Here is a 26,218-nt window from a genome sequence, read left to right on the forward strand (position 1 = left end):
TCGAAGGAAACCAACATTTCCCATTCTTTGTTCATATGTTTTGATGAAGTATTTGAGAAATCCATGATTTGGGTTTCTGTCGTTTGAATGTTGATGACACTGGATAATATTCTGTAAAAGAAACAACAGTGATTGTACTAAACTGTAATCAAAGTTACACTGCAATTATCGCATGTGTTGTGTATATACAGACGGATTTGTATGTTTGATGCAAAACGCTTTATGCTAAATAAACAGATGGATGTTAATCACGTTTTTATTACATGGAAAAGTAAAGGTGAGTTTGTGTTGTGTGCCCATGTGTGTTATTTATTTCCAAAAATATATATAACATTAAAAATAAAACACTTAAAAACACATTAGAAGGCAAAAGGCCATTCACTTGCATGCACATACCCTCTAAATCAGGGGTCTTCAACAGGGGGTCCGGGACCCCTAGGGGGTCCTCAGAGTTACTACAGGGGGTCCTCCAAATTTCATTTTTGATTTCTATGAACCGCTTGAACCCTAGCGTCCATATTCTGAGAACTTAAGCCAAAAATAGCCGATCTACAAGCTCACAACGCCTCGCACCGCAAGGCGTTGTGAGCTTGTAGTTCGGCTATTTTCGGCAAAGAGGTTTGGTGTAGATAGGGAGAAAGAGCAGACTAAGTACAGAGTGAAAGGTCAGAAAGAGCAGACTAAGTACAGAGTGAAAGGTCAAGTTTATTAAGTATTGACGGTTCAAGTGGTTAAATATCTGAAAACACAAATTGACATGAAAGATTGTGCTTTCAGACATTGCAACTACATGGAATCTATGAAAAGGTTGTGGGGGTCCCTGCTTCATCTCTCTCTCAACTAAGGGGTCCTTGGCCTGAAAACGTTGAAGACCCCTGCTCTAAATTTGTAATATGCAAACTGGAATGTGTTTTATTTTAATTTTTTATCAACAGTAGAACTCATCCGTTAATAATTATTTGAATAACAATTATTCATCAGGTAAAAAGCGCTGCTTACATTGGTTGACGTGTTACTTTAACTGCTAAACCAGGGGTCTTCAATAGGGGGTCCGGGACCCCTAGGGGTCCAAATCTTTGTGATAGGATCATTATTTTAAATGAACAACTTGAACCCTCACATCCCTATTCTGGGGAGAACCTTGGCCAAAAATAGCTGATCTACAAGCTTGATGGGCTATTTTTGGCAAATAGGTTTGGTGTAGAGGTTAAACAAAAGAGGAGATCAAATTGACTCGGTATCGACGATTTAAGTGGTTAAATGTCTGAAGAAACACATTAAATCAAATCCAACATACAGTAGACTGATGACAGGGCTGTCAAACAAGTCTATGAATCTATTTAAATCTATGAAAATCTGCAACACAATTTTATACAATATGTAGTGGGGGCCTGGGGGTCCCTGCTTCATCTCTCTCTCAACTAAGGGGTCCTTGGCATGGAAACGTTGAAGACCCCTGTGCTAAACGGCTCCTGGTGGGAGGGGCCAGATGGACTCTCTTCTGTGACATCACGTTGTGCGTGTCCAGTGTTCTTTCAGCCAACCCAGGCCTTCCTCTGTGGATCCTGGAGTGGAAATAAAAATACCGGTCAATCCAGAGGCCTCATTTGGGTATGGCTACAGGGGAAAAATTAAATGTACTTCTTAAAATGAATTCATCATGCCTGTTGCTAAGGTATGACAACTTCTACCACTTGTTGTGGTCACATGTTCAGATACTGGATTTTTTGGTTTAAAACAGTGGTAAATCAGTCAACGACCTTGAGTTGGCTCATGGACCCCGCCCACTGTTGTTTTGCAGTTGTATAACTAAATAACCTTGCAAGTTACAACTGTGTTTTCTTTCATTTTCGGTAGAAGTGGTAGAAAAGCAATTTACCATTTGAGGGTCGTGGGTTGTTGGCTGATTTACCACTGTTTCAGGGTTGTAACCCTGAAACAGTAAATCAGCCAACAAGGCTTAAATGACCGTTGTCTTGCGACACAACAGTCATGTTGCCATACCTTAGCTTTTGCTGAACTGACGCCACTGGGTCAATCCAGAATGGTTTGAAACCAACCTTTATATTGTCATTCAGTGTTCATTTTGACAGCAAATGTTGACGTAGTTTTAATCAATGAAATATCATTTAGTTTTAGTCATAACTTTAGTCTTCTGGAATGTTTTAGTTTTGGTCTAGTTTAAGTTGACTAAATATATGATTTTTAGTAAAATCGACAAAATCTACAGTTGATTTTGCCTGATTTTACACTTGGCTGCATGCTGGAAATAGCAGATCTACAGGCTCACAACGCGTGGCAGTGCAACACTTTGTGAGCTTGTAGCTCTGCTATTTTCAGAGCGTTAACACCTGGGCGCAACCGAACATAAAATGACTTGGGGAGGAACTGGTGGGGAAGAGATCCAGTGGACTTAACATTTTAGACTAGTTTTTATTTGTTGACTAAATTGTCAATATATTATTCTTAGTTTTGGTTTGATTGATTGAATTGATTGAAGACTTTATTAGAAGTTTGCATAGGAAAAGGTACAGTTTCACGACGGTACAGTTCACTGGTACATGGTCTACTAAAAGGAGATCCATGGTCACCATAGCCTAGTTTTTATTTCGTTTTCGTCAGCGAAAACAGGTAGTCGCCCAACATTTTTTGTCATAGTTTTAGTCGACAAAATGCTGTCATCTCATGGTTGTGAGCTTGTATAATCCTTTTTTTTGGTGGAGGTTTGGTGTAAATGTGGTTAAATGTCTGAAAACACACATTTAACATAAATCCAATATGTAATGTGTGTGTGTGTGTGTGTGTGTGTGTGGGGGGGGGGGGGGGTCCTTGGGGATGAAACATGTTGAACCCCTGCTATAGACAACATGCCTGGCCACGCCCCCTACTTCCGACCGGAAGCCCTTTTTTGGGCTTGATCGTAGCGCGATTTCCTGTTTACGTTCATCTGATCTGATTCTCCTCTTAACTAATGAGACGGGATTGTTTTACTTTGTAATTTTACTTTGTAACTTATGTTAACAATGTCACTTAATGGCAACACTCATCCACTCTGCTGATAAATAAATGAGTTGTGACGATACACACCTGTTCTGCCATCATTCAATGTTATGAGTTGGAGGAAAAAAAAAAGAGATCTCAATTGAAACAATTGCCATAGGCTTTCTTGGGCGTATGCTTTTAGTTGACCTTGTACTAGTGTACTGTCATGAAACTACCTTTTTTCATATGCAAACTTCTTAAAAAATAACGCTATTTAAATTGTTTCAAAAGCTTTATACCCTGTATATATATATATAAAATGTCACAATGCGACATAGCTTTTTACACAATGCTGTACTCCCTCCAACTGCATGTCATATTATATGTTCACCATTTTAAACTGTTTTTATTTTATTTGACACTTGCTTTGGCAATATAAACATGTCTTCTCATGCCAATAAAGCTCCTTTGAATTGAACTGATATAGGCCTACAAATAAACAGATTTGTGTATTTGAAAGCAAGCATTGAACCTAATCAGTATTTCATGGAAGCGAATGTTGTATGATTTCTAGCTAGCAAACCTTTTCCCTTCAGAACGCTGGTTGATCATGTCAAACGTTGTCATCTCCATTCTCCTCTGTTCTGGGATGAAGTCACAGTTGGCTTGTGTTGTGTGATATGCATTAATGTTTTTACAAATAGGCCTGTCAACAACTCAACCCACTCCAGAATAGACATAATACACATTAGCCCACCTATTATGTGCATCCTATGCTGTGTTCATTTCACTATATCACTGTAAATCATCGATTTAATCCTAATCAAGGCAATATAAATATCCATTCATATTTAATGCTCATTTAATCATTAAATCCTAAACTGTCACGTCAAAACAATGAATACATTTGGCTTTAATAGATACAAAAACAAACTGGATTAATTGAAAATGACAAGTGTTTAAAAGCATTCCTTCAAAGCATCATTGGGAACATTCCTTATCTCAATAACACAATATACAGTACAACATTTGAAACCCTCAACAGTTAAAAAAAAAAGGCATGGACAAGTCAAAGAAAAGTGTGTATAAATATTTTATTGCAATAAATATGATGAGGAGACCCTCACATCTGGCTTCATTGGTCCTGGACGTACAGTACAGGTCTGAAAGACAGAAAACAATTGCATTCACAGATACAACACAACAGCGAAGAGCTTGTATTTCAATTATAATCAATGTTGTGTTGTCACAAGTGAAAATAACTTGTACTTAGTTGTAACAAGAGTAGTCCCCATACAGTAAAAGATCGTAGCTAACAAGGCTAATTAGCTAGCATGAGAGTTTTACCTTGTTGTTGTTGTTGTTGTTGTGAGTCGTGCTGCTTCTCTGGGGAGTTTGCTGAGTTTAGGATATGTTAAGGATGTCATCAATACTATTAACTGGTGTAGATAGAATAAAAACATCGAAGATAGCGGTGCGCTTGCATATCAAGAGACCATGACCGCAGTCACCGCACCATCTGACAGCTGGAAAAAAAAACTCCGTTGGTTTAACCCTTTCAGTTCATTGTCATAATCTTTTACTGCAGCGCTGGGCAGTGTTGCCAAAATTTGTGAGAGAAATAAGCCAAACAAGCCAACTCTTGCAATATAAATAAGCAAAAAAACAAGATAGTTTAGGTAAATAAATTGACTTGGCAACACGTTTATATGCATGCCTGACAGAGAGAACCCGGAAGTTCCCTTTCGACTTGGGGGCGGGGCGTCCCTCCTGCAATCGGCCAGGAATGTTGTCTATAGAGAGGAGTGGTTCTCAACCTTTTCAGCCCGTGACCCCCAAAATAATCATATTTTACCTGGAGATCCCCCGCACCCTGACGAGCACTGATATTGTGTTCTATTGTGAAAATAGCCGATCTACATGCTCACAATGCCTCGCGTTGTGAGGCGCTGTGAGCATGTAGATCTGCTGTTTTCACAATTGCTGCCTCTACTATTTGACAATTTGGCCAATGTTTAATTTGTTATTTTAGAGGTACTTTCTCCATATATGGGCATTCCCATATGGAGTCCTGTTAGATATGGGCTTAATATTGATGACATCAGGGATCTCCATACAGTATATGGGCATAAAAGGGATTATTTTTGAGTGGTTTCCATGACATCACAACATAGAATATATGTTATGCCCATACATAAGTCACATCCAACCATGAAAGGTTGCGTTGTATCTTGGGAATGGGCTTATTCTGTGTAAAATGACATATTTAGCCACTTGTACGCATGCCACCACTGAAATAAAAATCACTAAAACAATAGAAAGAAGTAAATGAAATTGATTCAACACTCATCTTTTATATTCTTTAATTACAATCTAAAGTATGAACCCTTGTTGTAAAAAACTAAAGTTGTCCTTTAAATTGTGACTAGAAATGTGCATGCACCTATACACTCAAACTTTATGTTGGTCTGTTTGAGAGTGAAAACATGTAAGCTAATCATCTAGGGACCCCAAAAATAATTTGGGGACTGCCCTGGGGTCCCGGCCCACAGGTTGAGAACCACTGCTATAGAGCAGGGGTCTTCAACGGGGGGTCCCCAGAGTTACTACAGGGGGTCCTCCAAATCTTTGAGTGATAGAAACTTTTTTTTTCTCCTTTTTTATATTAACCACTTGAACCCTAGTGTCCATATTCTGAGAACTTTAGCCAAAAATAGCCAATCTACAAGCTCACAACGCCTCGCAGCGGCGTTGTGAGCTTGTAGATCGGCTATTTTTGGCAAAGAGGTTTGGTGTAGAGGGGGGAAAGAGCAGACAGAGTGAAAGGTCAAGTATTGACAGTTCAAGTGGTTAAATATTTGAAAACACAAATTGACATGAATCCAAAATACGCTGATGATTGTGCTGTCAAACAATGAAACTATATGGAATCTATGAACAGGTTGTGGGGGTCCCTGCTTCATCTCTCTCTCAACTAAGGGGTCCTTGGCCTGAAAACGTTGAAGCCCCCTGCTGTAGAGGGATTATTGCACTAACCCAGAGGCTTGTATTCACAGCCAACGTAGCCCTGGTATCCGCACCGCTGCAGCGTGTTGAACACATAGGAGAAGTTCACCTCTCCCGCGCTGTCTGGCTCGTTGCGCCCCGGAACCTGAGCCACCTGGACGTGAGCTGGAAACGCAAGAAGCCAGTTTACAATGTAGGCATTTAGCAGACGCTCTTCAGCCATTTGGGCCTAGAATTGTTGAATGCTTTAAATATTGAAAAATAGCAGACCTACAAGCTCGCAGCGCGGCAAAAAAGGTGTGAACATGTGTGCAAATCTTTGAATATATGTATTTTTTAAAGCAAACGTTTGTAACTCAAATTTTGCTTCTGGGTGGTCCCTGGAACTAAATATTTTGGGGGGGGGGGGTCAGTGGCCAAATACATATCATTTTGGGGGTCCTTCACATGAAAAAGTTTGAGAACCACTGACATAGAAACATAGTAAAAAAAAAAAAAAAAAAAAAACCTTCAAAAGACAAGAAGGATTCAAAAGACACTTATAGAATCGGGTCAAAATTCAAACTTTCATGATTTTTCAAAAATAGCAGATCTACAAGCTGGCAGCGCTGTGAGCTTGTATATCTGCTATTTTTCAATAGTTAAAGCATAAAGCATAAAATAATAATATGCAATAATGTGTACCCGGTCGAGCCATTTGCAATAAGCAAGGACAGCACACAAGGTAATACATCAATGCATAGACATTAGGGGTGTAGCAATACATTTAACAGCGATAGGATATGCATCATGATACATGGTTGACGATCATACAATACATACGATATTAGTTCATTCATGGTGATACGATACGATTTGATTCAATGATTTAAAATGTACTCAATCGTTAACCCATTCCCTGCGAACTTAAAATATGGATGTGCGCTAAAACTGCCGGGAAATAGCTATATTTTATTAACATGATAGGGTATAATTTCATTGTTTTCAAAGCCCTGATAATAAACCACCACCAAAAAGACCACTAGAGCGCGCCATTGTAACACTACAACTTTCAGAAGAAACCATGTTTGAAGGATGGATAGGTGACGTCGCTCCATTGATTCACAATGGTAGACACGGCTATAGTCAACGGCGCCATTTGTGCTCATTACTGCTCAATTCGTGCTTGATCGTCTAACCACCATCGGTCTGGGCAACGGATCGTATACAGACGCCACGCACAAAATTTCTGAATCAAAATCCGACCTAGTGAAGCTGCGTAATGGACGATGGTTTGTATTGAGCTAAACGGCTAGCAGACGCTATTGTAAACAGACGAGGCCTGGTTTAGCGGTGACGTCATCATCGTATCCTTTTTTTTCACGGTCTCTCGTTATAACCAGCTGAAGGTAAGGGAACCCATTTGCTCTGTCAAAATACCTGAATAAATGCTTTAAAAAAAATGCTTTTTATATAAAAGTCGATTAAAGTCGATCGGCAGAGTCTCCTAGTGAGGAAGTCGTTCTGAAAGTCGACTCGCAGGCTTAAGTGTGAGGTGATGGTCCGACCCAAATTTTACCCCGAATTGAGACCCAGATTCTGTCACGAGAATATCAAACTGGTTTGATATTTTCACAAATCGGGGCTGAGTCTGAATGAGTATGAGTACAATGACGTAACAACCAAAACGGATAGAGCCAAAAGCCATTCATTCCCCAAGACGCTGAGCTGCCAGCCTGGTCACCGCTATAGTAGCTGTTGGTGCGGCTATAGCAGGAGCGTTGCTGACACGACAGCCCTTCATTTCACTGTGTATCATAAAGTACATTTTTCCAAACATTCGAAGTTGATAATAAGTTGATAGGACAATCGGCACCGGCTAGACTATGGAGAGGAGAGAGTGAGAGAGGGCTGAGGGTGGAGGGCGGAGCTCGTGTGTGTGCAGTGGTGGAAAAAGTAGGCCTACTCACATGTTTAAGTAAAAGTATCAATACTGCAATACTGCGTTGCGACGCGTTGTGAGCTTGTAGATCGGCTATTTTCATTTAGCCCAATAGGACTGTTGGTGGTTAATGTTTTATAATAATTTATATCTGCAAAGTAACTAAAGTTTTCAAATAAAGGTAGTGGAGTAAAAATACAATATTTTCCTCAGATGTAGTGGACTAAGTAAAAGCACTGAAAACTGGAAATCCTCAAGTAAAGTATACAAATACCTCAATTGTACTTAAGTAAATATACTTAGTTACTTTACACCAGTGTGTGTGTGTGTGTGTGTGTGTGTGTGTGTGTGTGTGTGTGTGTGTGTGTGTGTGTGTGTGTGTGTGTGCGTGCATGTGCCTATTCCAACAAATAAAAGGGAATGTTGAACCAGTCTTTACAAAATCTTTAGAGGCATCTCACTTCTAACAACTGAAATCTTTGAAAAATCATCATAAGCCATGTTTCCATAAACATATTCAAATTATAGGGAAGCGAATTATCAGAAATGTCTATTAAGACAAAGCAAATTTAGCCTGTTTCCATTAAACTGATGAAATGCGATTCTTGGGAGATCCTGCCTGGGTCCGTCTGACCGACGTGCTGTAAATACTTCCCGCAGGCTTGCACACAGTGCACAGAGCTCTTACCTGCTGTGACCCGCTGCACACAGCACACTCATCCTGACCCAGAGCCGGTCGAGACGCACCGCTACGGAGAAAGTGCAGGCGGCGGCGTCCCCGAGCCGAGGCATATATTGTCTGACCCGTTTCCATTCACAAATGCGCATTTGGTTTATTCGATAAAGCCTCAAAATCCACCTCCTCCAAGCGGATAAAAGTTTTTGCGGATAATGAAAGTTTATTCGCATTTTGAAGTGTTTCCATAAAAGGATTTTGCGAATAAGCCTTAAATGCGCATTAAGAGGCTTTATGGAAACGCCACTATAGTCTTTGGAAAGTATTTTTTTCCAAATTGTATAGCGTGAGAGGGTAGCCTTTTAAAAATATTTCCAAACCTGTCCAAAATCTTTTCAAAAGTCATCAGGTGTAAGGCTATGGACAGATACTATCTATTAGATAGGGTTAATAATGTGGCGAGTCAGACCAACGCAACGTCAGAGAAATGCCCCGCCAACAGGGGTGTCGCACCAAATTCTGGGCCCTGGGTACGATTTTTCAAAAATAGCAGATCTACAAGCTCCTTGTAGATCTGCTATTTTTGAAAAATCGTCAAAATGTGTGCAAGTCTTTGAATATTTATCAATCCTTCTATGTTTATACGTCAGTGGTGCTCAAACCTTTTCATGTGAAGGACCCCCAAAATGATATGTATTTGGCCATGGACCCCCATCTCAAAATATTTAGTTCCACGGACGCCCCAGAAGCAAAATTTGAGTTACAAATTTTCGCTTAAAAAATACATGTATATTCAAAGATTTGCACAAACTTTCACTACTTTCCAAAAAGAGCAGATCTACAAGCTCGCAGTGCGGTGCTGTGATATATGTGTGGTATATCTGCTATTTGTCAATAGTTAAAACATAAAATAATTAAGGCTCCTCCACCTTGGGCCCTAGTAACTCAGTCCCCTCCAGCCCCCCTTGTGACGCCCCTTCCCGGCAATGGCAATGACGCGGCCGTTCAAATACGATTATTTTATAATTATTGTTAAAGCCTGAAAGGGTTGAGCACCACTGGCCTAGTGACTCAGTCTGGTCATTACCGTACGCATGACGTCATTCCCAACATTACGCAAGCTTCTGGGAAACATCAGCATTGTATCCAGGGGCGTCAATTGGGTATGGCAGGGGTGTGCAGCTGCCATACCCTGGGTCCAGGGGGGAAAATAAAAATTACTTTTAAATATAAATCCATGAATGTCTCTTAGTCTATCTGTGCTGGTTATTATGTTGTTAAATTAGAGTAAAATAATTACTCCACACTTGTATTTTCTCCCATCTGCACAGGTGCAATGCATTATTGTTAATTCACCCTTTGTTAGGCTCCTGGTTGGTCCCTGACTGACCAACCAGCAGGCTCTATCTGCCTTGTCCCGCCCTGGTTCCGCCTTTTTTATGTTGAATTAGCTAAAACATAATTTTTTGAGAAATAAAAACATTTAAAAGGATGCTGATTCACTATGCTGCCACTGAGCAGCTCCAATTGACTGAAACAAAGTTTGAAATTAGAATTGAGCCCACAGAATAACAATATGAAGCAACTGAATTAACATGGCAGTGGATGGAATGTCCCACTGAATGTCCCTCCAAGACACAGCAACCAATGGGTGTGGAGAGGGGCAGGACAATGGGCGGGACTTGACAAAGGGTGAATTGTGGCACGTTTACTAACATGCCAAGTTTGCTGCACTGATCAACAACCGTTCCAGGCTGCCATATCCAGCCGACAGGCGTAGAAACGGGGAAAATAATTGTACTTCTTAAAATAAATGTATCATGCCTGTTGCTAAGGTATGGCAACATGACTGGTGTCTTGCAAAGGCGCACGTGCAAGACACCAGTCATGTTGCCATACCTTACCTTTTTCTGAACTGACGCCACTGATTGTATCCCAGTACTCACATATCAAAGGGAGATACTTCTGGATGTTTTGTGTCAGGTTTCCATCCATTATCTGCCAGTGGAACACATCCTGACATCAACACAAAAGATCGGTTGTTAATAATGGAAAAAGTAGAAGTAAAAGTCCAGAATTCAACATTTACTTGAGTAATAGTACAAACGTATCAAAATGTGCTTAAAGTACCAACAATATTAATTACTGTAATTGTTGGACTATAAGCCGCACCTGAATATAAGCCGCACCAGCTAAATTTAGAACAAAAAACAAATGTTTACATAATACAAGCCGCACCTGACTATAAGCCGCAGGTGTCCTTCCTGCTTCTCGCTAGAGCGCCCCTGGTGGCCGTTAGCTGTAAAAATCTATATATAAATCCTTGTTAAAGACCATTGTAAAACTAACTAACTGGCCATTAGCTGTAAAAATCTCTATATAAGCCGCACCTTTGTATAAGCTGCAGGGTTCAAAACATGGGAAAAAAGCCGCAGCTTATAGTCCGGCAATTACGGGTACTCATTGTGAGCATTGTGAGCTTGTAGATTTAGATTTAAATCATTACACAGCATTGTTTTCTATGCAGGATTCATGTTAATGTGGGTTTTCTGACATTTAGCAACTTAAACCCTCATATTTGCTCTTTTTTTCGCTCCTCAACACCAAACCTCTTGACCCCACAGAATATTGATGCTAGTTAGTGGGCGCTGCGAGGCGTTGTGAGCATGTAGCGGCTATTTTCACAAACTCTGCCTCTAATATTTGACAATTTGGCCAATGTTTAATTTGTAATTTTAGAGGTATTAAGAATTCCTTAAATTGTCACTTTAGAAATGTGCAGATAGCCTCCATACACTAAAAACTTATGCTGGTTTGTTTACCGTTGAGTGAGAAAACAATGTTGCACATTAAGTTAATCATCTGGGGACCCCCCAAAATAATTTGGGGCCCCCCTATGGGGTCCTGACCTTGCCTGACTGCAACAGCGCCAGACTCAACACACCACACTACGCGTGGGGGAGAGAGTCTGAGATTTCGAGCAGACATTCTATTTCAGCGGGGGCGGGCTAAAGCCTATTGACGTCACGTCACACACTCACACACACATACACACACACACACGCGACGGCGACGTGGCGTGACATTGCAAAAATATGTTATTTCTCATAACATATTATATGACTGCATGTTTACGTTAGTGCAAAATGGTATTAAAACGTGATGAAACGGCACTATTGTATAGTTTATTAAAATAATACGAGTCGAGTCTGACTCCGCCATGACAGTTTTCACGGACCAATCAGAGTCCACTAGACTCTCACGTGGGCAGAAGACACCAATCAGAGTCCACGAGTGAGTCTCACGTGGGCCTACACTGCCCTGCTTCATCTTACAAGGCTGTCGCACAACAGGAGTGAAAACAGCAGATCTACAAGCACACACGTTGTGTGCTTGTAGATCGGCTGTTTTCACTAGTTTAAATCATTTTTAAAATGATAAATACAATACTGGCTTTCAAGCAGTTTCAAGGGGCACACTTGACCCTTCTCAGGGGCACACCAAAGGTCCCCAGGCACAGTGGTTGAGGAACACTGTTAGATTATGTTAATGCAGCCTGAAAAGGTTGAGAACCACTGGCCTAAGGGGACACAAAGTGCCTCAATCGTTCCCTATGGCCTCATGCACACAGTTAAAGCACTCCCTGTGCTTGCCCTTGGTGGAGGAGGGGGGAAGGGCAGCGTCCAATTCATTCCCTATAGAAGACTGCCTCTAGTTTTAAGGCAAGCTTGCTTTAGGCCAAGAGTCTCCTCAGATTATTGGTTTAAGATTGCGACAAAAAAAAGAAGAAAAAAAAATCCATGAATTCAAGTCTGCATGGGGTGAGCAATTGATGTAATTTGGGGGTTAACTATCCCATTAGTTTGCATTTCCAGACATTTATCCACTTAAAACGTCAATGGTTAGAAAATGTGACATTTCATTCTGTACTTCTCTTTTTGCCGAAAATAGACAGGTTAGGCATTTAGCAGACGCTTTTAATCCAAAGCGATTTACAAAAGCAGGTAATACACATAACTATAATAAGCACAAGATAATATGTCAGTACATTAACAACAATTTAACAATATAACAAATGCATAGGAATATCAATCTAGAAAAACAATAACATAGGTAGACCGTGCACCTAATTAGTAAAAACCTAAAATAAATGCTATCTAGCTTCATGTATGGTCATCGATGATCATTGAGGGAAGGGGGAGTAGATCGTCTATGTTTGACTCAAGTTATCCTTAAAATAGTAATCCTATCACACAAAGAATTCTAGTAATTCTGAGGGCCCCGAGGGGTCCCGGACCCCCTGTTGAAGACCCCTAGTCTAGAGGGGTGTAAGTGGTTAACCATGAATAAAAAAACAACAAACCATTTGCAGCTTGATATTATCCTTCCCAACCTTCTCCAGGATCGCAGCGGCTAGAGGGAAACACAAAGTCTGATCATCTTTCACTGATAAGATGCATGAATGGAGCAGTGTTGTTTTTGACAGCACATTTTGTTTTTAGTTATAGTCATAGTCTTTTGAATCAAATGTCTTTTAGTTTTAGTCATAATTTAGTCACCCGAACAGTTTTAGTTTTAGTAAAATTTTAGTCGACTAAATATCATAAGATGTATTTTGGCAGGCCTTGATTGCATCGTAATGACTGATTTTACACTTGGTTGCGTGCTGAAAATAGCCGATCTACAAGCTCACAACGCGCCGCAGCGCAACGCGTTGTGAGCTTGTAGATCTGCTATTTTCAGCATGCAACACCTGAGAGCAACCAAACATAAAATGACTGTCTTCTCCACTATTCCCTCCCGAACGCTTTAGTCTAGTTTTTATTTTGTTGACAAAATTGTCAATATATTTAGTCTTAGTTTTAGTCATCATAGTTTAGTTTTTATTACATTTTTATTTAGTTTTCGTCAGTGAAAAAAAACACAGTCGTCATAGTTTTAGTCGACAAAATCAACACTGGAATGGAGGAGTGCAGTCTATAGATCAGTGATTCTCAATGTTTTCTGCAGCCTGCTAGAGCTGCTCTAGGAACACACAGAGGGACGTAGGTGTTTCCTTTTATCATACTGTACTGTCAGGGAAATAGCAGACCTCCAAGCTCACAACGCATCACGGCTCGGCGCGTTGTGAGCTTGGAGGTCATTTATTTTCGGTGTTTGTTACCACACTGAACTAAGCATAATCAAGTCAATACGTGGAGATGTGGTGTAACGGCATGGGCTTCTACACAGAGAGGGCAATTCTTTCAACATAAGATGCTGCATTCAAGTTCAGGAGAGTTTGGACAAGGCAATTCTCTTGAATGCTGCCTTCAGGTATGGCATGGAAAGAGGGCATTTGCATTTCTTTCACCATAGTAGAAACTGCATTCATGGTCTGGAAAGGGAACTTTTTACTGACGGGTGAAAGGGCAGGGGCTCAAGCCCCCTTCGATGTCTATGTGTGCCTGTATATTGTATACTACAGCTGTTCAATTTTGCCTGAAAATAATTCTTTCTTTTTCTCTCTCTCTCTCTCTCTCTCTCTCTCTCTCTCTCTCTCTCTCAAGAATACATTGTTTCCAATGTGTGTTTCAGTTAATAAATGTGCAACCTTCAAGTTAGGAATAAAGTGCAAACCTTAAAAACTCACTGAATGCCACCCTTTATTAAAAATCTACAAAACTGATGCCATCCATTTTGTTTAATTTTACCTTTTTATGGGGGCCAAAATCATATTTTGTACTTAAATTACATATATAAATCTATGCTTCTATCGAAAGCCACACTACCCCTCTTACAAAGGAAAAAATTTATATTTATATATATATATCCTATCATTAGATTTGGGCTTCAATAGAACATGTGTAAGATGTCTTGATCATCATCATATGTTTATGCTGTCATTGGGCCTGTGTGTTCTCTAGAGTGCAATGGCCTTTGAAAACCACCAGGTGGTGGTCTCCTACCATCTGATGGACAAATAGAAGAAGGAAGAGACACGTCCATTTTTTTTTTGGTCCGGGCCTAGTTGTTTACATTTGGGCCAGGCCTTTTTGCTAACATGCTATAACACTTCAGAGCCCTGGCGATCGCTATCAAGGGCTCTGATCGCCGAATGGATGGCAAGGTTAGAACCGCGTTATTTTTTCGAGTTTTTTGAGTACTTATAGTTCGTCTGGGAAGCACGGAAAGTGTATAAACGAACGTTTTAAGATTAACATTAAAACGGCCGGAACCAATGTTCGGTTATACCGGTTTTCCCGTCGGACTGTGTTCACCGGTGCTACAGTCAAATCGGTCGTGGCGCTCCGGTCACGGAGGCTAACGGCTAACTTCTAGAGCAATTTTTTTTAAATTACAATTATGGTATGAAAGTTAAAACTTTTGATTAATTAAAAAGACGTAAAGTGCGTTTATGGCACTACAGATCAAAGACGTAAAGGTCGTTTATGGCGTTCAGCGAGTTAAGCAAAGACTGTAATATCTCACCTTCAAATTCAACCTATACCTGTAGATGCCTTAAAGAAAAAAACGAATTTGTAATCATGGGTGTCATTTGTCATGTTTTACTGTAATTGTCTTCTGTACCATGTCTACTTATACAATACAAGAGAAGTCTTCTCTTGTATTGTATTGATATGTCTGTTGTTTTATCTTTATGTTATTTCACCACAATGAATTGATTAATTTGCACTGCCCCTGGTAAATGCAATAAATATTTTAGAAGGTGCTGTGATGGCTATAATGTAAGAAGTCTTACCCTGATGTGGAGAGTCCAGGAAATACCTGGGATCTGTGATCCTCGTGTTGATTGGCTCAATCAAACCTATAACACCGTCCTGTTGGACACAACACAATGGCTGTCACCATTATAACATTTTACATGACGATTAATTGCAAATTCGCGATTAACGATTTAATTGTGTATTTGTCGTTGACAAGAATGTTTTTTTTAAATATTTTAAACGAGAAATAGACGATGTAGTATCAGAAAATGGATTCTATCTAATCAGCACTTCCTTGTTTTCCAAGGCGACCGTGTCGTGCTGGGGGGCACGCCCAGCGCAACACTTATGGAACACTTTCAGCCGTCTGTAAACAAGGAAATAAGTTGTTTTGTTTTTAGTTTTGAGTCAAATTATTAATTTTATTTAGTAGCTGAGTAAAAAGCGGGATAATGAATGGCTCCTTGCTCCTTGTCGGGATTATCCCTCGCCAACGACCTCGCCAACGTCCCATCCCTAGGGTTTACCTTAGAGAGGAGGTCTGCAGCATATTGGAGGTTGTGCACAAAGACAGCTTCCATCTCGGAGGCCACAGTGCTTCGGTCTGAGCCAATAGGAACCCTCCCTGCCATCAGGTGGATCCTAAACAAGCGACACAAAACCTAGCGTCAAAATTCACTACATGTATCGACAGGGGTGTCACACCAAATTATGTGCCCTGGGTACTTTAACTATTGAAAAATAGCAGATATACAAGCTCACAGCGCGGCACCGAGTGCCGCACTGCAAGCTTGTAGATCGCTATTTTTTTTTTTTAAACGTGAAAAGTCTTTGAATATTTCAAATCCTTCTGAGCTTTTTTTGAAAAAAACCTATGTCTCTATGCAGTGTTGGGCAAATTACTTTAAAAAAAGTAATTAATTATAGTTACTAGTTACTTCTCCAAAAAAGTAACTGAGTTAGTAACTGAATTACTCAAAGAATTTGGATTGTTTTTGGGAGACGGTTTCACAAGCCGGTTGCGGTACAGTAAAACATATATAAGTAAGTAAATATATTATGGGTGGGTGACGTGACGTAACGTTTTCGCTGTCCTCGGTGTCAAACATGTATAAATAAAAAATATATTTGTCAAAAACCTTCTGAATATTGTGCAGGACATTAAGCTTTACTCAAGATTAAAACATTTCATTCCTCATTTCTTCAGAATTTTCAACCAAACATGGCAAAACTCATATGGTGTGACTGTCCTGACCTTGTTTCTCAAAGTGGGAACTTGAATAAAACTAAGAAAAATAATTGCTAAAAATCATTTGAAAATGAATTTAGGCTAAAAAAAATGTCTATTTGTGAGCCTATATCTTTTCAAAGTCAAAGCATAATGTTTTCAGTCATTTCTGATCAAAAACATTTTGTCCCCAAACCAAAATCATTTGGTGTGACACTAGTTTGGACAAATTAAACAGGCAATTATTTGGACACCTATTGGCTAGAGAGGTCCTTCTTCTGTAAGGCTATTCAGCACTCCCAGCACAACTGCAAGACAGGTGTCTGAGGTGAGTTATGATTTTAACATTTTCATGAAATGCCATCTTGTTGAAACGTTGACAAACTCACCACTTTGGATGTCTGTTGGTGTGACACCTTTTCATTAAAAAAAGCTTAAGTTATTTGAAGTTTTGGTCATATTTCCATGTAGATCTAGGTTGCTTTGTTATAGCTAGCATGCTGTTAGCATGCTAATGTGTACATAGTAGCCTCAAGGTAAACCTAAATGCAGAAAACGTAATATGGTGTGACACTTAATCATAATGGTGTGACATGTCTGCTTGTCACGCCATATGACTTGATTGTCACACCATATGATTTATACTGTATTTAACTACAGATATAACAATAAATAACAAAGTTCCATGTTTCTTTTGTACTTTTAAACATTTGTTTTAAACATTTTTACATAAAATGTAATTTAGCTTCATTCAGTGATACTTCAAATTCATCAGACAGAGCAGAAACTCCTTCACAGAAACCTTAACATATTGTTTCAATCTAAACAATATTTTCTCTTTGTCTTAAACTATACATTCCATTTTCTTTTGTCAGCTGGAAAATAACAAGTGCTGAGAGAACGAGAAAGTACAGGGAGAAACTAAACAATGACCCAGCAAGGAGAGAGGAGCCAAAGGGGCGAGACTGCATTTTCTACGAAGAGCAGGAGGTTGTCTGTGGCATAGCAGAACCGCAACAAGGCAGCCGGTTTGCTACCCTCACCAAATACGACTGGCTGATGTACAATACAGTCTAAATGTATAATCTAATTTGATCTAATACTTTTGTACTTTCACTCACTGGACTGGACAGTGGACAGTGTTAAGGTAGGACCCGAGACAAAACTTGCGAAAATAGCTGATCTACAAGCTCTCAACACATTGTGCTGCGAGAGCTTGTAGATCAGCTATTTTCGGAGTTGCGCAACCCAGCACTCTTTAGCTAGTGGAGATGTGGTGTAATGTCATGATTCCTAATTACATTTGTTCAACACAAAATGCTGTGTTCAAGTTCAGGAGACTTCGGAAAAAAGCAATTTACCTGAATGCTGAGTTCTGTTTCCACTAATTGGTGTTAATAAAATGTTGCCTTGGCTCCAAGTGTGGCTATGCGCCTTATTGTCTCTTTAGGATCCTTCTGCCGTGGGCCGGCAGAAGACTTAGGTGTGCGTAGCATTCCTGTGCACATCCTCATCATCCATCTACTACTACAATTCTTTCTTATCCCATGTTAAAGCCCTACAATAATATCCTGTTCAGAAATATTAAGGCCATGTTATCCTGGGTAATTGTTTAATCAATCAGTAAAGTTCAGTACTCACTAATAGGTAGGTTAAAACACAGTTTGCTTTGACACATGAAGATATGATCATACGGTGTGACACTAAATCATTTGGTGTGACATTCCAAATAGTGAAAAATCATACCTTTATTAATGATTAAACCAAAAAAATGTTTATGGATTACATAGAGAATATTATCAGGAAGAGTCACAAATATTTGTGTAATTTTAGAGAAAGTTTTGACAGAATACATTTAAAATATGTTGTAAGATCATGAACATGGGCCTCACACAGAGTGTCGATTATGAAAAAAATATAAAGATATAATTAATTTTCAAAAAACTATAGTGGATCACTGGTTAGTTATGATAAAGGACTTTGATAAAGTGAGTAACTTAAGAAAGATGTACTCCATTTTCATTTTATGAACAATTATTTTCATGTCACACCATATGACGATTTTAGGCACAAGTACAACAAACTGCTGAATAAAGTCTGATTCCAATAAAATATCTAAAAACAAAATGTATTTCCATAAGGTTGAGAGAAATAATCCGCTTTAAGTAGCATATAACTGGTCAAACTAGGGGGTTTTCATGATTCTGAATCCATTGCAAGCATCTGTTTTGCACAAAAAACATTCCTTGTGCTAAAAAACTGCCCTACAAGACTATGGTTTAGTGATGAAAAGTGATGAGTTATCACTTTTAACACTTTTGAGGTGGCCGTTTTAGCCCGATGAATGTTTTTTTATGCAAAACGGATGCTTGCAATGGATTCAGAATCATGAAAACACCATAGTTTGACCAGTTATATGCTACTTAAAGCAGATAATTTTTTTGCTTTTTTTCCCTGTAATGTAAAGTGAATGGGACACCAATTGGATTTGCGCAATATGGCAGTACCATGGGGTGCCCATCTTGGCACCCATCTTAAAATGATTACAGTATTTTCCGGACTATAAGGCGCACCGGACTATAAGGCGCACTGTCAATGAATGGTCTATTTTCGAACTGTTTTCATTTATAAGGCGCACCGGACTATAAGGCGCACATAATAGACGCTACCGTTGTGTTATGCATCCAACAGATGGAGCTGTGCTAAAGGGAATGTCAATGTCAATGAATGATCCATATATAAGGCGCACTGGACTATAAGGCGCACTGTAGTTTTTTGAGAAAATTAAAGGCTTTTAAGTGCGCCTTATAGTCCGGAAAATACGGTAAGTATGTTATGGACAACATCTGTGCCAAATTTGGCGAATTTGCGAGAATCTGAACCAAGCGGTCCTTGTATTGCCCTGGGGCCCCCGACTACATCGACATTTAATCTCTGCATAAGGATTTAAGGATGCTATGCTTATAATGATTGCAAGCAGCAGAGTTGTTATCAACAACACTCACGGAGTACCAACATAACTTAATGAGCTCCTAGTGACTGGGAGACAGCAGCTGCAGCTTATCAACGTTAGAGCCAAATCAATCGGGGAAATCTGCTTTATTAATGAAATGGTGTCGCCTGCCAAATATTGACAATCTACAGAAACAGGCTCCCTATGTGTCACCATGCTTGTGGATCTATTGTTTTTGGCGAGTAACATCAGATGGATTCACTCACGGATCACAGGAAACTCTGTGAATCATGTATTTATTTATTTTTTGCAAGACCGACTCTCTCTCTCTCTCTCTCTCTCTCTTACACACACACACACAACCATCGTGAGACAGCTTGGGGACGCTTAATAGTAACGGAGCACATTTCATTGTCAGTAACGGTAACAGCGTTGTAACAATGGAAATTGTAATTAATTAGATTACCTGTTACTGAAAAAAATAACGACATTATGTAACGCAGTTTATTTAAACGCCGTTATACCCAACACTGTCTCTATGTCAGTGGTGCTCAAAACCTTTTCATGTGAAGGACCCCCAAAATGATATGTATTTGGCCACGGACCCCCCATCTCAAAATGTTTAGTTCCAGGGACTCCCCAGAAGCAAAATATGATTGACAATTGTTCGCGTAAAATATATTCAAAGATTTTCACACATTTTCACGACTTTTCAAAAATAGCAGATATACAAGCTCACAGTGCAGCACTGAGTGCCGCGCTGAAAGCTTGTATATCTGCTATTTTTCAATAGTTAAAGTACGCAATAATTAAGGCCCCTCCACCTTGGGCCCTAGTTTAAGAAACACAGGATAAGATGTTAATTTCCTTTGTGCAGGCACATGCGTGAGAGAGAGAGTGTGTGTGTGTGTGTGTGTGTGTGTGTGTGTGTGTGTGTGTGTGTGTGTGTGTGTGCGTGTGCGTGCGTGCGTGTGGTCATGAAAAGGTTCCAGCACGGTCTAATCAATACAGCAATGCTAACCAAAGTCCAAGGTGCAATGTTGCATCATGGGAGTACAACACTTGTTTATAGACTTAACATCTTACAGTCCAAAGCCCTAGCATACTGCTAGGGTTGTCCCATGTCATCATCATGGCATTTTACTGACGATTCATTGTCACAAACGGTTATGATGCAATAATTGTGATAGTAGGTAAATAATGTTTAACCCATTAATTAAGACCTGAGGCCAATTCTAAGTCCACCATCTTAACACTTTGAATACCATAATTGTGCCATAACTAATGGTTATGGCAAAATATAGATTAGCCTTTTCCTATTTAGTCCATGGGCCTTTGCTCTCCGAAAGGTGGCAAAGGTTACCATGCATTTTTGAAAAGCTCTATATATATCTGTAGAGTATATTTCGGTATGATAACCCTTTCTCAGACACAGCTACATTGGTGTTATCAGCTGCTAGAGTTGGTGTCCCATTAACTTTACTATACAGGGAAAAAAATGCAAAAGATTAATCTGCTTTAAAGGAGAAGACCACCCATTTTCAATATTGAACAGTGTCATTAATATAAGTTAGAGGAGTTGTGTGGAAATAGAAAAAAAGTTCCCCCCCTTTTGTGTTGCCTAGAACTGGAGGATTGATTTTGGGGTTTGTATTGTAAAGTACAATGTGTGATGTCATCAAGTTGTACTTTACAATACAAACCTCCAGTTCTAGGCAACACAGAAGAGGGGGAACTTTTTTTCTATTTCCACACAACTCGTGACCCCCAAAATAAACATTAGGGGTGTAACGATAAAGTAACTCTATCGAAATATCGTTTTTAACTTAAAAAATCGAAGTATATCGAAATGAAAACAGCTAAAATCGAATCGTATCGTTTTATTTTGTATCGTATCGAATCGGCAGTGCAAAGAATCGATTGTATCGATACTACCTACTTGTGCATTGTATTTAGCATTTTTAAGAAGAAAAAAATAAAAAGAGGGGTTTAATTACTTTTCCTTTCCATATAACTACACTGGTCTATCGATAAATGTGTGTAATCTCTGTCATGTCAAGGTGCAGGTTTGTCCATATGTGTTCAAATATAATGGCTGTGTACCTTCAGTGTACCTTCACCTTAATGTATTTGCCAGATAAATACTGTGTTTACTTATTTATATCCATAATAATACATGTTTCCCTTAAAAACCTGCACTATCCACACCTTTCATACAGATTTAATTTCTTTGCTAAATAGTTACTATATCGATTTTAATTAATTGAATCGAATCGTATCGTATCACCATGAATGAACCAATATCGTCCATGTATCGTATCGTCAACCATGTATCGTGATATGTATCGAATCACTATTAAAATCTATCGTTACACCCCTAATAAACATATAACTGGGGACCCCCACCCTGACAAGCACTTGGGATTGTAGGTATTAATGTGACTCGGTTCCACAGATAAATATTGTGATAATAGCCGATCTACATGCTCACAACGCCTCGGATTGTAAGTATTAATGTGACTCGGTTCCACAGATAAATATTGTTATAATAGCCGATCTACATGCTCACAACGCCTCGCGTTGCGAGGCGTTGTGAGCATGTAGATCGGCTATTTTCACAATGTTCGCCTCTTGCTTACTTAATATTTGACAGTTTGGCCAGTCCTGTCGAGTATTCGACTATTCAAATACGTTGAGGTCGAAAAATGTGAATACTAAAAATCACTATTCGTGAATGCCCTAGTTAGTTACAGTAGGTAGTTAGGTAGCTGGTTAGTGGGTCAGGTAGTTTGTAGTACCTCTTACAGTCCAGGGCTCTAGCATACTGCAGTGCCAGATGTACTCCCTGTCTGAAGTCACTCTCTCTACCTGGAACTGCTCCCAGGCCCAGTTCACCTGCCTGCACGTCTCCTGCAACACAGTGATGGAACAGCTACTCACAGTGACACAGTGTGAGCTTGTAGATCTATTAAAAGAACAATTAACACTCTAGGACCCACTGTTGTAATATTACAACATTTGTATTTTATCATTAGAATGTCTAGAACATGTACATGTTATTATTGTGAAAAATACCCCCCATATGTAAATTAGAGCATGATGTATGGCTATAAAACCTTACAAAAAGATGTTTTTGAAGAAAAAAAAAATACATTACATTTTCCTCCGATTAGGACTCCTACAACACCATCTGATTTAAAAAAAATATATATATATTTCAAGTATTTCTATTTTTGGGTCTTAGAGGGTTACATAAATCTAGTATGGGGGTCCCTGTCACAAATTATTGTGAGATGGGGGTCCAGACCTGCCAACCTTGGGAGAAAGACCTGGGTCACAAGTTAGCAAACGTGTTAAGAGTGAACTGTACTGTCATGAAACTGTACCTGTTCCTATGCAAACTTCTAATGAATACTCCAATCAATCAATCAATCAATCAATCAATCAATCAATCAATCATACATACATTAACCATTTCAACCTTAGATAGATACCTTTATTATCCCAAGGGGAGAATTAAGTCAACCAGAAGCAACACAGCAGTTTAAGGTTTATAAAGTTACAGATAACTATGAAAAGAAAGAAGTACTACTGTGTACACGAAGTGTCAAAAACAGTCAATGCTCATAAGTGTCACAACACAAATAGCAATACTTAAAGCACCAACTTGTCAGTTGTCAATGCAGTGCCAAACAAATGTGTTCATAACATACATAGACTGTAAAAAAATATGGACGGTGGAAAGCCATTGGTTTCTATGCTGCACAAATGAAGCTTTTTTTGGCCCTTGTATGGGTGCCGCCATCATTGTAGAAATCAACATTCATTTGGTAGAAAAGATACCATCTCGAATGCTATTGACTGCCAACGGTCACGTGCAACCGCAGGGATTCTTGGGACATTGTCTTGACGAAGAAGAATCATCACAAGCCTATGATCACAAGCCCCTCCTACAGCATGCCCTGCTATAACATCAAATATAACATACATTGGGCCATATTTTCACAAAACGCATATCATGGTGATTGAAACAAAAAGGGGCGGGGTCAAAGACGGGCACCCATTTGAAATATTTAAACTTCTCCGCCCCTGCCGCCATGTCTAGCCCCATATAGAACCTCACCCGTCGCTGCATACTGTTCTGCTCCCAGATGAGGTCCTATAAAGGTGGCGCAGCGATGGCCCGGGACGCCTCCACATCAAGTTGGAAAACACTCGAAACTATTTTTTTTTTTTTTTTTTTCAAAAAGTAAAGGTAGTTCCGAGCTCCCAGACTATGGTTTTCCATCCATGTTTGAAATAATGATAAAATAATAATTTTGGCCATTGTAAAGGCTCATTTCCACCGGCAGCGATAACGATGACGATAACGATTTAAAAAAGTGGGTTTTCAATTGAAGTGGATCGGCAGCATCCACCCAACACCGATAAAGACAACGATAGCCGACAACTACATCGTTAGGATCAACAACGATGTGGTTAAGATCACAGTGATATGGAACTGGGTCTCTGACAAACAGCTCGCGATGCGCACTGAGCGAGCGGCTGTTGTTAATTGACGCATCTTCACATTGATGTCCGATAACTTTATCGGACATCAATGTGAAGGCATAATTATCGCTGTGATATTTTATGGCTATCGTCATCGTTATCGCTGCCGGTGGGAATGAGCCTTAAGACTGATTTTGTTTACATCCCTCTTCTATTCTTTTATATGGATTGATAAGGGATGTAAACAAAGTGCCAGCCTGACAATGGCCAAAATGATTATTTTAACATTATTTACTTTTTGTGGACATTTTTGAATAGAAACACATATGAAGCAAAAAGTTGACTATAGCTGAAAAGCTCCTTTAAGTAAAACATACTTTTTCCAACACTGGCTACATGATGTAGCCTATCTGTGCGTGTGTGTGTGTGTGTGTGTGTGTGTGTGTGTGTGTGTGTGTGTGTGTGTGTGTGTGTGTGTGTGTGTGTGTGTGCGCGCGCGCAGTGCGTGCAGCTTATCGTTTACCAGGGGGCGTGTTGATGAGCACCACCTCCACGCCGCTCTCGTCTCGCGCGCGCCGCAACTCGTGCACGTCCGCGTCGTACGGCCACGCGCACTCCACGGCCGGGAAGCCTCGCGCGGCGGCCGCGCGCACCCGCTCCGCCAGCTGCGGCAGCTCCGTGAACAGCCAGGAGATGTTGGCGCTGAACTTCAATGCAGGAGGAGCAGACATGTTTTATTTATACTGTTGTGAGCCTATAACTCGTCCTCACTTGAATTAGTTTATTTAAACAAGGACTGACACAAAGCTTCTCCGGTTTACTGGCTTTGCTTTTCTCTCTCGACGTGAACTCAACCACTACAATGGTTACACCCGATGTGTGTTCCTATTTAATCTGGTCGACTGCCCCGTACTCCTTTTCCTGTTCCTCGTCACGTGATCTCTAACTGACCAATACACTGCGAGGGTTACATGAACCGTTGTTGCTGTCGTTTTCAGCTGCTCACTATTCAGTACTCACTGTGCAGAAGACAATACAAACCAGACAATACAGTACAGTACAGTACAACACAAATACATACACGAACGACAAGTTATCAATACATCAATACAAAAAAAAAAAAAAAAAAACATAGCCAGGGGGGAATTACTAATCGAAAATATGAAAAAATTATAATAATAATAACATTCTTTTGAAAATAGTAGATCTACAAGCTCACAATGTGTCACATTTACTGGCATGGTGTTGTACAATTAACAGGCTATAGGGGCTACGTTGGTGATGTAGGCTACTGTGCATGTTCACATCAAATCAATACTTGTCTTACGACCATTTTTCAAATAATTAATTTTGCAACATTTTGGACAAAATGGCCCTAGTGCCCACCTATCCTGCATCCCTTGTACACACACAGGGTACTATACGTGTCGGTTGATTTAAAAAAATATATGAATTATACAACATGTATTATAGGCTACATGTTACAATAAATGATTTAGTAGATATTGTTTTCTTTATCTTTACCATTAGGATATATAGGCTACTACAGTCATAAGCTATTATCTATCTGCTATCTGCTTTATTTTCCTTTTGTAACTAAAGTAGCCAATTCTATTCTTCTATTCAAGGACAAACTTATGCTTATACACCATGCTTTTAAAACTATATTTTTTGTATAAATATATGCTAAAAATTGAGTCTTAGACAGGTTTTAAAATCCGTGTATCTAACGTTCAACCTTTAAATCACCTTTTAATTAATTCAAAACATTAAAAAATGGCCCTTTTTTCAATATTTGAAAAAAAAAAAAAAAACGGAAAAACGAATAATGAGTCATTTTTTCAATTTCTAACTTTTGGCGCAGAATCAAAGGTTGAGAAAATGGAAAAAGGCATTTTGGAGCCCTAATTTGTATTTTTCATTTAGTCTATTTTTCATTTTCTCGTTCTGAACGCTACAGGACGTAAATGCTGTGTTTTTTCAAAAATCCATTCAGAATGGTAAAAAGAAAATAAGGAAAAAGACTCATTTTCCAAATTATGTTTTTGTGTTTTGAATAGAGAATAGAAAACTCGGATTATGACCTGAGAATCACCATGTATTCATTTATCAATATATTTATTTATGTTGACCGCGTTTTTTCATTAGCTGAGACGGGTAGGGATCGCTTGGTTGTGTAATCGTGGACCGCACGGCATGCCGCCGCCATGGTTCCCGCTTTCTCCGGGGGGTCTGCGTCTCTACGGACCCCCGC

At 39.5% G+C, this 26,218-nt stretch overlaps 1 protein-coding gene across 1 annotated transcript; it reads right to left on the reverse strand.

Moving 5' to 3' along the window:
- Nucleotides 1-604: 604 nt before the first annotated feature.
- hyi (hydroxypyruvate isomerase) lies at nucleotides 605-24,833 on the reverse strand. Its single transcript, XM_080721583.1, has 8 exons — nucleotides 24,488-24,833; nucleotides 22,272-22,383; nucleotides 15,820-15,934; nucleotides 15,328-15,406; nucleotides 12,949-12,998; nucleotides 10,532-10,601; nucleotides 6,019-6,153; nucleotides 605-1,565 (listed from the first exon to the last, which is right to left on the reverse strand). The coding sequence occupies exons 1-8, from the start codon at nucleotides 24,693-24,695 to the stop codon at nucleotides 1,510-1,512; spliced, it is 825 nt and encodes a 274-aa protein (XP_080577709.1). The 5' UTR covers nucleotides 24,696-24,833; the 3' UTR covers nucleotides 605-1,509.
- Between the last annotated feature and the right edge of the window lie 1,385 nt (nucleotides 24,834-26,218).

The sequence above is a fragment of the Nannobrachium achirus genome (assembly GCF_963921795.1).
Source record: "Nannobrachium achirus genome assembly, chromosome: 1".
Lineage (NCBI taxonomy): Eukaryota > Metazoa > Chordata > Actinopteri > Myctophiformes > Myctophidae > Nannobrachium > Nannobrachium achirus.